Source organism: Pipistrellus kuhlii, unplaced genomic scaffold, assembly GCF_014108245.1.
Source record: "Pipistrellus kuhlii isolate mPipKuh1 unplaced genomic scaffold, mPipKuh1.p scaffold_m20_p_2, whole genome shotgun sequence".
NCBI classification, from domain to species: domain Eukaryota; kingdom Metazoa; phylum Chordata; class Mammalia; order Chiroptera; family Vespertilionidae; genus Pipistrellus; species Pipistrellus kuhlii.
In genome coordinates, this window is record NW_023425515.1 from 49,330,023 (window position 1) to 49,342,399 (window position 12,377).

The 12,377-nt window shown below is 47.1% G+C and overlaps 1 protein-coding gene across 31 annotated transcripts in view; it reads right to left on the reverse strand.

Moving 5' to 3' along the window:
• The window catches only part of KALRN (kalirin RhoGEF kinase), a 640,493-nt gene that overhangs the window by 232,619 nt on the left and 395,497 nt on the right, over window positions 1-12,377 (reverse strand). For all 31 annotated transcript variants that reach the window (XR_004989615.2, XM_036447859.2, XM_036447857.2 and 28 more), the window contains 5 exons: window positions 11,901-12,050; window positions 9,873-9,987; window positions 6,299-6,414; window positions 5,747-5,869; window positions 73-255 (listed from right to left, as the gene is read on the reverse strand). Coding sequence is in view for 30 of the 31 variants with exons in the window: in XM_036447859.2 (XP_036303752.1) it covers window positions 73-255; window positions 5,747-5,869; window positions 6,299-6,414; window positions 9,873-9,987; window positions 11,901-12,050 (687 nt within the window). In the remaining variant the exon portion in view is untranslated. The remainder of the gene's footprint in view (window positions 1-72; window positions 256-5,746; window positions 5,870-6,298; window positions 6,415-9,872; window positions 9,988-11,900; window positions 12,051-12,377) is intronic.

Genomic DNA, 12,377 nt, shown 5'->3' on the forward strand with positions numbered 1-12,377 from the left:
CCATGGCAATGGATGCAGTGGCGCCCAGGGAAATGGGAAAGGAGGTGTCCCACCTGGGCAGCCCACACCTACCTCTGTGTTGACGCCCAGGGCTTTCTCCAGGGAGTACTGGTACTTCCCCATCCGCAGGGAGAAGTCTCGGTAGTGCTTGTCCACTGTGGTCACCCACTTCCTGATCTCTGTGGCATGGATGTGGCCTTTTTCCACGAAGCTATCGGCCAGCTGAATCAGAAGCTTCACCTTCTCCTTGGTTTGCTGCCCCAAAGGAGGGTGTAAGTTACCAGATGGCATAGACTCCCACGGCCCTCACCCCACCCGTTTTTTTCTTCCTCACAGCAGCCACAGCCGCCTCACAGACAGACTGCCAGGGCCTACACCTCAGCTCTGTTGCTGATCAGCTGGGAGGTCTTGAACAATTCACTTAAACCCTCTGTGTCTCAGCTCCTTATCTGCAAAATGGGAATCATCACACACTGGGAGGTTGCTGTGAGCATGACAGGAGTTGGCCACGCAAAACACTGAGAACAGTGCCTGAAACAGTGCTCGCAGCAGGAACTCGATAAACCTTAGTGATAGTCATTGTAATTCCTGATGTAAGAATTTCTCATAGCCATGAGAGATTATCAGTTTACAGAGTATGCTAATGCCACCTCTGAGACTCCCTGGGAGGTAGGTGGAGGGAGGAAGTGGGGGCTCTTTGAAGCAACAGATGGAAATGAAAACACTGAGGCTGAGAGATTCAGGGCTTGTCCTAGTTCTGACCGCCTGTGAGTGACACAGCCCATGTACCCCTGACCCTCAGTTGCTAGTCCTCCCCTTCACTGGCCTGGCCTGAAGTGGGCTTTCTAAGCGCCAGGGAAGGGAGCACATGCCAGGATCTAAAGAAATCCAAACAGCAGATTAAAGGGTAAACATTGTCCCTTTCATCACCAGGCTCTGTCTCCAGTTTCCACAGAGAAAGAGAGAAAAGCATGAATGAAGCTGGAATCCATCACAGGGCTGAGGAAGGTGGAGCTCTGATACATATTGTGTTAATTTCATTTCTAGCAAGCATTTGCTCAACACCGACTCTGTCCACACTACAGTGCAGTGGGCTGTAGGGGGAATCTAGGGGGTTAAACAAAAGAAGAAAAAAGATGCTCATTTCCCAGAAACAGTCTATATCTCTAGAGGGGACAAGATGTCCACAGAGAGTGGTTACATGACTCAGGGCATCACGTAATTGAATGTCAAAATGAGAAGTATGTATAGCTACACTGCAGGAATTTTAAACCAGGAAAAACAACAACAGTGGGCTGGCATGGGCAGGAAAGGTCTCAGAGGTGGGACTGCATGCCGGGTAAGACATGGAAATGGAAGAGATGTTTAATAAGTAAACACTTGCTCATCTTTTATCTTACACTTGGTTTTAAAACTCCAAAATCGATCAGGGAAGCCTAGCAGATTTTAAAGAAAAGGAAACATTATTTAAATAATACCCTGAGAAGTGCAATGATCTTTTGGATGGGAGGGCAGTAGGCCCAAGTTTGGGTCATGCTACAATCTAGATAATTGAGGGCGATAGGCAGAAAATTGCTGGGGGAAGAGCAGACAAGATAGAGGAGCCTAGGTTGCCCTCCCCTGCCTTTCCAGGCTCATCACAGTCCCTCCCAGGCCACTGAGCCTCCCAGGAAGTGCCTAAGAGGCTGGCAGGGAGGACATGGCCTGCCAGCAACTCGCTCAGCACACCTGAGCCTCTCTTGCCTCAGGGACAGTGGACTGCACCCAGGACTGGGAGCCAGGGAGCCAGGGAGCCAGGAGAGCTTTGTTATGAACGAAGAAAGTGGGTATGAGGAGAGGAGAAACAGCTCCTTAGCCATGGGAAGGCTGAGAATAACAGCACTGGGGATTGGGTAAGAAAAGACACCTGGGATCCTATGGACTTCTACCTTATTGCATTAGGATCCCCCTTAACCCCTTGAAAACAATTTACTTAAAAACAGAGATTAATTTTCACAACTATAAATCAAGAAATCTGTCTTTGTGTCAAGTTCGGGAAATACATATTTATTCTCTGCTCTTGGTAAGGAGATGTCAGCATGAGATGGGGTTTTATAGAAAGCTGGTGGCAGCAGCTCTACTAGTGGAAATTTTATCCTGAAACATTTAAACTGTGATTCAGAGTCAACAAAAAGAAAGACTTGTGACCAAGTGTATTCCAGGGATGTGTGGAATCTGGGCGAGCAAATAATAGACAATAAAATGAACAGTATTGACAAGCCCTCCCCCAACATGACCTCACCTATGCTTGTGTCTGTCTCCACCTTCTCCATGGCCCCTCACCTGCAACAAGTCCAACCTCACATGCCCATTGACCCCCTGCTGTGATGCTTCTACTTCTTGCTTTTAACCCAATAACTGTGCGTGCGCACATGTGTAGACACACTCACACACAGTCTGAGCGGGTGACGCTCTTCCCAAGGTTCCCCCAGCATCCCATATATGCCTCTACTTCAGCATGTGTCACATGAATCATATATATGTCTCCTTCATTAGTCCACAAACTCCAAAAAGATAAGTGCTGTATCTTATTCACTCATCTCCAGTGTCTAGAAAATAGTAGACACTGGTCACAAGTCTTTCTTTTTGTTGACTCTGAATCACAGTTTAATGGCATAAATGTTGAATAAGTGAGTGAGCAAATGATTAAGTCTTGTGTTTAGAAGTGTGTAAAGCCAGACCAGTAAGATTGAGGGTGTATACTGAGAAGAATTAGATGATACATTTGGCCCATGAAGTGGGCACCAACCTGCTCACCGCCCTGCTGAGTGCAGTCTGACATGATTTCTTATACATGGTGACTCTAGTGCAACCTGCCATATGTCTGGTCACAGCAAGAGGTCAGAGGTTATAATTTGCCCCACAAGGGCAGCCCATCTATATGCAGTGAGTTACTTCCGATCTGTCCTGCCCTAGAAGTTCTGTCTACACAGGGACAATGGCAATATTCTGGGTCAGTGGAGGAGGTTTCTCTGGAAGTGTGAAGTGCAGAGGCGGGGGACTGGTAGGTAGCTGCAGAAGAGAATGAAAATGCAGACAGCAGAGAGGAAGAAGGAAGGGAAGCTGGATGGTGATGATATATCCCTGATGCCCTGAGATAAGATGACCAGAGAGTGTGGCTGCTGGAACTGAATCAGTCTTGAGTGACATTTCAGCTTTCATCTCCAGAGGTGAGACTAAACCACGTTTCTTGTTTTTCCCATAAGGGGGATTCATTCAGCATTTTCTGGGCTCCAGGAGGTCCAGCGACATAGTTTTTACCTCATAATGTGGCCCACTTTGAAGCTTAGATCTTGCTACCAAGAGAAAGTAACTTATATGGACTGGTACAAGTGAGGGTCCAGTTGTAGAGGTTCTCGAATGTTAGGTTCAGAAGTACCTACATGGGCTTGTGGACAAAAGGAACCTTTGGGGAAATAAAATTCATTTGGGCCCAGAAATTTGGAACTAATATCTCATTTATATTGGGCTTGATATGTACCCTAATGTATGTTGTGCCGTTTCAATTTTGAATTCTATGTTATCTACTAAAAAAACAGATAAAAAGAAAGACAGTACTTTTCTTTTTCTCTTTCTTTCCTGTCCTTGCTTCCTTTGACCATCATCCCCCAATCAGTGAGCCTTATACCGAATATAATATCTCAAAAGTCCTTTTTGTGTCTTTAGCACATCTCATAAATCTTTAAGATGTAGCCTTTTTGGCATTTTTTATTTATTTATAATTTCAGTATAACCTTCCAATTTGCCTTTCATTGTCAATATTATTTTTATTGATTGACACTTTTTGTTGTCAATAAGAAACTATTGAGCTCCCAGTGTGGGTAAACAGTTCTCTTGAGCTGTATCTTCATATTCATTCCTAAGAGGAGAGTGTGTCATTATATATAAACAACCAAGCCTTTAAAAAATATTCACACGTGGCAATATTTATTTCTCTTTATAGTCTCAGAAACAGAATTATGCCCATCTTTTCTCTAAATGGTTTTGATTCCATTTTTCTCATTCTAAGTGCCTGTCTGACATGCCCAGTGTTCCCTTTCCTCACAATCTAAATTCCAACACATAATTTAATAGTTCAGTCAAGACTCCTATAACTTTCATTATCTCTTCATTCTCTTTTGTTAATAAGAATGAAGCCCAGTTTATCTCATAGCTTCTTTTACTTTCAGAGGTGAAATTCCCAGTTTAAAAGTTAAGCATAAAAATAAATAAATACCCCCCCACACACACTCCCCTAAAATAAAAAGTTAAGCAGAGAGTTACCCTATGACCCAGCCATTCTACTCCTTGATATATACCTAAGAGAACTGAAAACATATGTTCACACCAAAACGTGTACACAAATGTTCCCAGCAGCATTATTCATAGTAGCCCAAAAGTGTCAACAACCCAAATATCTATCAACTGATGAATGCCCAAAGCATAAAACCCGAGTAACAATGTGAGCAGAAAAGAGGAGGAAGAGGTGAAGGAAGAATGGATTAAATTGACTAAATGATTCTCTGCATTTGCACTTCAGTTATGGATAGATTCTGATCCTCGGATGTTCTACGGTCCATCCTATGTACCTGCTGCGACCCATCCTACTATCTGGCTTGTTAACAGTCCATTACTGACACTGTTTGGAGAGGGGCAGACAGATGCAAAGTGGGTCATTCCAAAGCCATGCTCATTTGGGTTCGAAAAGGGTAGTGTGCACCTGCCACCTCCCGGGTGCTACCTGTTCTAGCTAGTACTGAAATAAGTCTCTTATCTGAACTGACAGCTTTTCCCATTGGCTGAAAAGGGGAGGGCTCAGCAAGTGGGTGGCCACTTCTGAAATGTCAGCTCCAGAATGAGACTAAGGGCCTAATTATGCCACAGCAAACCAGAGGAGCGTTCACCGTAGTGTCAGAGGGATCTCTGGGTAGGATGGGCCTTCCTATACCCCCTTGACTCTCACCCTGGAAAGAGAGCTGCCATGGGTGGGAGTGATGCCCAGAAAGCTTTGCATGGCAGGGAGCCCAGAGTGAGGGACAGGAAGCTACAAGGAGGGAACTCAGACAGATGAGTTTTCATTCAAACCCAAGGGTCCTCAGATCAAATCCTGGCTGTGAAAACAGATGAAAATGAGATTTCCTCCAATTGTTCATTCCCTGCCTCAGTGTGAATGGGAGGGTGAGGGGTGTGGTATGTGCACTAGTGCAGGATTAGGTTCCCAGAGACTCCAGTCTGGCTCATTTTCAGGTCTGAGGCAGTCGAAAGCACAGTTGATCCTTGAACAACATGGGTTTAAACAGGCAGTAAACCCGCCTGTTGCATGAACCCACCCATAGCCATTGGCCCTTCCCATAAGGTGGATTTTCTAAGCCATTCAAGTGTCAAGGACGTGTGGCTAGGTCCCAGGCTCACACATGCAATGTGCATTGTACATGAATACATCCCTTTGCCTTATTTGGTCTGAAAGAACACAGGGAATCCAGAATCTGGAGCATGAAGAGGAGTACTGGAAAGCCCCAGGCATAGAAGCTGACTTCTGCAGACAGACGCTCTAGCTAGCATTCTTTGGGTCTTTGGGTTTCAAAGGACATAATCCTACCTATGCTTCCCCTCTCACCACTGCGGTGAAGCATTTTTGTGCAAGAGGCTGCTCTCCCTTCCACAACGTGAAATTTGTCAGACGGGGCAGTGCTGGGTAGATTTGGGGAAAGCCCAGGGTGCTTCCTACCTTGGCAGGCCCCCTGAATTCCCCATATTCCTTCAGCAGTTCCTGAGTCTCCTCTGGGGTCTCTCCGGTGGAGGTATGTGTTGAGAGGTAAAATTCACCTGTTTCTTGGATCCAGTCCAGTGCCTGTGGGAGGAAACAACCCGCCCAGCCCCCCAAAAGTCAGGGGTCAGTCAGGGAACATGCCACACTACCATGTCCCTGTGGTCTGGGACAGCATGATGGACCCGGGAAATTCCGACATGACTCAATCAGTACACAGCTTGAAAGCTGACCCTCCCCTGTTAGACCTGGAATGTCCCACTGACAAAGAGAGTGCCTTGTCCATTAGACTGACCCAGTATCATTGTGAATTAGGGGTGATCTTCCTCCAGAACCTCCTCCCCACTCCTGGCACCAAACTCAGCCTTCGCCTTTCCTCTCCTCATCCCCACCTCCCACAGTCCTGCTCTGCCTGTCACTACGACCCTTTTCTGGACGCCCCAGGAGCTGGTGCTTTGGACCTTTGTGTAGTCCCTGGGGCTGACGCGAAGCCGGGGAACGCTCTGCACATACCTGCTTGGCACTGCGCTCAAACACCACGTACTGCTGGCACTGGTCTAACCGCCGCTTCTTCAAGGTCCAGAAGTGTAGGACGCGGTTCTCCCTCTGCAGGAGCTCACTCAGGATGGCTGCAGCGGGGAGACCGCGCCAGTCACAGGGAGGCCCTGACAACTCTGACTGGCCGCTTCCCTCCATCCCAAGTGCCAGATACTGTGACCTTCAAGCTTTCCCACACAGGACTGATCCAGGCATCAGAAGCAAGGGAGCAAAAGCATGGTCCAGAGAGTATTTCCCAGATGGGGGAGGCTGGGGTGAGAGCCTGTTGATGAGGTTCTTCAACTAATGAGGGATGAGTATGGCCCGAGGGTGACCTAAAAGTGACCCTGATTCTTTCACACCAAAGCTAGTCCTTGATGGTAAGAGATCGTAGGAAGTGTCAGTCCCTAATTCACAGCGCCTACAGGAGTGAATGGACTTGACAGAATCCCAGCTGCCCTAGGCTGGTGGTGGTGGGGGAGGGGCAGGGAAGGGGGCCGTGGCTGAGGGCTGGTGGCACTGCATGGCTAACCTGAGGCACAGGCCACACCCCTGCCCTGCACATGAGCCGTGAACACAGCACGTGACCAGCAAAGCCTCAACTCTAAAATGTCTAAATAACATTAACGGGAAGCTGTGTAAAAGACGTGTCCACATGGAGTCATACCTCCAGGACCAAACTTCCACGTCGTTTTGGATCCCATCATGAGAAATGCTGAGAGCTGGTCTCACGTCCCGCTAACGATGTTAAGCATGGGCATGTGAACAAGGCACACGGCACCACAGCGGGCCAGGAAAGGTGTTTGTCCACTTCCCAGCCTGTCCTGTTGTTTCGGGAGCAGCTGGCTGCCTGGATAGATTTCCTGACTGTTTTAATAGTATGTCCTATGCTGCTGGAGGCAATCAAATTGATTTGTATTATGTCTGCCTCCTGCTTGCTGCTAACTATATTAGATGCCAACAAAACACACAATAGGACTATTTAGGAAGATTAATTATATGTATTAAGCCCTCACTATATTTTCACGGTGCCTCATGATGCAGGAGCTCACTCAGCAAGGCTACATCTCTATTCTATGACGAACAACCTGAGGTTCAGAGAGTGTAGGTGACACCCAGCATCGTTCAGATGAAAAGGGGGGAGCAATTTACTTCAGACCCTGAGTGCTCAGCTCCTGGGGCTCCCAGCACCAGTCACTGTGCTCTGCAGAGGATGCCCCAAGTTGCTGTGATCAGACCCAAAGGCTTCTGCTGGTTTTGTGTATTCTGAACGCTCCCTGGAAGTCTGGTCTTCTAAGGACAGAATCTGTCCCTCCTCCCCTAGACAGAGAGCTTTCATTGGCCCCTCTCCCCTTAGCTATACCCATCATGTACCTTTTTAGTTTCTCCCTGAAGAGACAACGTGCATTTTCTCACCCCAACCTCAAGGTCGGCCATGTGGCTGGCTTTGGCCAATGGGTTGTTACAATACCACACAGCAGGGGCTTGAAATGTGCTGTGCACTGACTGACCCTGCCTCTCCTCTCTGCCATTGACACCATAAGATGTGCTCATGGGTAACTGCGGCCCCTCCCCCAAGGCCCCAGAATTAACATACGGGGAGCAGCCACGATCTGACCAGCCACACTTGCAGCTCAAGCAGGATTGCCCTATCCAGCCCAGCCAGGACAGCTGACCCCAGCCAACATGCAGTCCCCTGAACAGTAGATGCCCACAACTGTGTTCCACCCAGTTGTTATGCAGCAATCACTGCTCCTGCACAAGCACTCAGGGCGCACTGCTTTGGGTGCAGGTAGCCCGTGGAAGGGAAACGGATATCGGGGTGAGTGTAGTCCCTGCTCGGCCAGAAGCTTCCATTGGCTGATGTGTGAGAACCTGTGTTTTCTTCAGTCCTTCTGTCTCCTAGACAGAGCTTTGCTCATGGCAGCCCACTCTATGGCAGCTGATAGAAACAATCCAGACTGGGCAAAATGCCTGGAGGGTTTCAGGACTCGTTTTACCCTTTTCTTAAATGCTTTCCTGGGGCAACCCCCGGCCCTCAACCTCACAAAGCTGCAGCGACCTGGTTCTCTCCGGGTGCCTGCCGCTCTCAGCACTGAGGCACAGGGGGAGCGTCTGCGCTCGGCAGGCAGCTGGTCTCCCTGGCTGCCACCTGCATTTGGAAGTCTGAGCACCCATCCACTCTGCACTGTGTGGGAAGAGGAGGGTGCCATCACGCCAGCCACCCACAAAGCTGCTCCACCACAAACAGTGGCACACCTGGGACAGGAACCTGCTTGCCTCTTCTCTGTAGAGTGCTTCAATTCCTAAAATCAATTCTCCCCACTGGCATCTGATCTCCTCGCCTCTGAGCTCTCTGAGCAGGGACAGGGGCTCTTCCTAGAGCAAATTGGCCTCTCTCCCCTGGCAACCCCGCAGCTCTCCACTCAGCTGCCCGCTACCCTGTCTCCAGGTTGTATTCCTCTGCAATGCCAAGACAACTCATGTTAAGTCCTATCCCTCCTTAAAGGCAAGTTTCTATTGGGTCCAGAATAAGCAATCCCATCGATGATAATTTAAGCCTAATGTGGTCAGCTACTAGCTAGTTTTTAAAGGTGACTGATTTTTTTTCATACACTCATAAATGTTACAAATTCAGAGAGATGGTAAGGATCATCTAGACCAGTACGCCTCTACATCTCCTGTGCACACAATCACTGGGTTGGGGTGGCATGGGGAGCTCTCGCCAGAATTCAGGTTGCCTCCCTAGATCCAAGTGGGGCCTGAGATTCTGTGTCAGCTCCTCTGGCTCCCAGGTGGTGTTGATGATGCTGGTCTGGGACCACATTTTAAATAAGGAAACAGAAGTTTTAAAAGTGTAAGCAATAAAGCCAGGATTGGAACGTGCCTCATCCCCAGGCTGTAAGGTACCCTAGCACTATGCTGTTTGATCAGTTAGCCACATTTGGCTACTTACATTAATATTCAACAGAAGTAAAAATTCAGTTCCTCACTTGCATTAGGCCAGTGGTCGGCAAACTCATTAGTCAAAAGAGCCCAATATCAACAGTACAACGATTGAAATTTCTTCTGAGAGCCAAATTTTTAAAACTTCTTCTAATGCCACTTCTTCAAAATAGACTCACCCAGGCCGTGGTATTTTGTGGAAGAGCCACACTTAAGGGGCCAAAGAGCCGAATGTGGGTTGTGAGCCGCAGCTTGCTGACCGCGGCACTAGGCACATGGTAAGCGCTCCACAGCCATATGTGACATGTGGCTTCTAGATTGGGCAGCATGGACACAGGCCATTTTTGTTATTTCAGAAAATTCTATTCGATAGAGCTGCTCTAGACTCTAAGATAAATAAAAGAAAAAGCTTCGGTGAAGTTTTATCATCATTTTCCCATTCTAAATCTTGATGCCTGTCTAACACAGTCCCCATGAATCATCACAGTCCATGCCAGCCCACATCTAACTCTTTCTTATCCAAGGAGAAAGCCCAGGAAATCGGAGGCCAATGACACAGCCTCCGGTCCATGCTACGGAGGCGGCCGGCAGATGTCACCCTGACCTTTCACTTGCTGCTCCGGTCCCCGGGTGTGGCTGGCAGCGCTGGGCATGCTGACGTTGTTCCTGTGGATGTACTTGAGAAACACCTCCGCATTCCGCCGCGCCAGGGTGCAGGCCTGAGGGAGACAAGAAGGGAGAGCCCGCACGTAAGTCCCGGTCCGGCAGGTGCAGGGGACTCCAGACCCCGGAGAAGGGCTTGTGAATAGGGGCGAGCAGAGCCCTGCAGCCACCTGGCTCATGGACACCCCAGGCCCAGTGCGAGAGGCCCATCCTGTCATGGAGTAAAGAACTGCTTCCCGAGACCCTCCCTGCTCCACCCCAGATAAAGTCAGAAATCAGCCATCCCGGCCCAGTGTACGTTGAGTCACTATTACTTTCTTTCTCAAGTGCGTTTTCCTCTGCCCCCAGAATGCCTTGCACATGAGCACTTGTGTAAGTCAAGTTAACATTAGTTGAATTTAGACTTGAGAAAGCAAATTTGGGAAACAAACCTATTGACCATACATCTCAAGTCTAAATGAATATTATTCACGTTTAAAATTTCATTGGTCCATCAAATCAACCCTCACCTTAGTAATACTAATAAGCTTCTCTACCTAAAGAAGTAAGAGCTGTTTTCCTGGCCATGTAAGACCTACACTAGCCAGGGTGGCAGAGAGGACAGGTGTGTCCCAGGTTGTTGGACCCACAGAGGAAACTGAGGCCTGAAAGGGCAGGAGTCATGAAGCAAGTCAAGGCTAGACCCTAGGTCCACTCTCAGTGTTTCTACTTTCTCTCAAGACCACGGATGTTCCGAATTTCTTTCAAAAGCAGGGTTGTTGTTTTTTTGTTTTGTTTTTTTCCTGATTGTAGAATAATACATGGTAGTCCACTAATTTTTAATCCACAGTTTTCAGAATTAAATGATTTTTAGACAAAACTGTACAATTTAAAAACCTTTGTACAGTTAGCATCTTATTCTACAAATTATATAATAGAAAATACTCTGAATGCTGCAGAAATAACAATGGCTTCTGAGAGCTCTGGTCAAAGACTGTGGGTAGGTCTGCCCAGAGGCCATGAATTTAACAGCTGGAGGGTGGTCCAAAGCTAAGAAGTTCAAAATAGTCAATTAATGCTCACAGAAGGAGAACTCGATGTCCCCTCCCCTGGGCACACGCCTCGCACAGCAGGAGGGAGTCTCTCACCTGCAGGGTTAGGCAGGTCGGAAAACATCTATCCTGGACATTTTTTTTTTTCTTTCCTTCTTCAAAAGAAGCATTTAATTTAAAAAACTATCTTTATACCTCTATTTAAAGTTTTCATATGCTCTACTTAAGTTGTTTTGTTTTAAATTGTGTTTTATAACAGGGAAGACTTTTATGATAACCTTAAGCCCCGTATAGAAGAATTCCTGAATCTCATAAGTAAGAGCTGATTACTAGGGGTTCTGATTGAATGCAGGTGCAGACACCAACTAGATGGGAGGAGGGACAGGGGAGACCATCTTAAAAAAAAGAAAAAGAAAAGAATAAAAATAAAACTCAAAGAGAAGGTCCAGTAGGGAAAATTCCAAATAAAAATTTAAAAAGGTAGTTAATTACAGAACTGTAGAAAATCAGTGGCAATATGTCAGGGTATAAAAATTCCCTTTTGTACTTTCAGGAACCTGAGAGGAAGCAGAACATGAAAGCGAGACATCTGAGAGTAAGTGGAGCCTGAGGTAAGTTTTAGTGCAGAAGGCCCATCGGAGAGAAGAGCGAAGGCCAGAGGGAAGAGGGCTGGGAGGACTCCCACCCACGGAAAGCCTGTTCAGTGCAGCCTGGGCTTCTCCCTGGGAAGCTAGAGCTCTTTTAGGAACAAAGAAACAAAACGAGGCATTTCTCTCTTCATATACAGCAGACTACACAGTGTTACAGTGATCAATAATGGATAACTTTTAAATTGATAAATAAATACGATGTCTACATCTATTTCTTCTAATTCTTGCCCTAAATAGTGTATTATCCATTTACAAAAGATTTACATTGTAATATCCAAGTGCTCTGACCTTAAGAAAGGCCTCCTTTTGTTCCAGATGTTTACTGATGAGAGGAATGACGTGGTCGATCTCCGCTGCTGGCCCCAGTTTATCTCGCCCACCACACCAATCCTCGTCTCTCCGGTATTCCTGCTCTAAGCTCTCCAGGACACTACAGACCTAGTGAATCGTGGGAAGAGAAAAGATTCAATAAATTAATCAGTTGAGAAGTATTTTATGAGGACCTCTAGCAGAGAGAACCCTGCACAGATGCACACTTTTTAATTGGAAGTTCAGTTGGTAGATGGAGGGTCCCTAGGGATCTGAGGGAAGTCCAGGAGGCAGGGAGACCCAGCATCTGGACGTTGGGAGACAGCCCAAGACTGAGATGTGGATTTTGGAATCATCTTCTGATAACTGATGATTAAAGGCCAAAGCTATGGGGATTGATGGCATCATGTAGAAGAAAGACAGATTAGTACTTTTTGAAGATTAAAAAAAAAAATA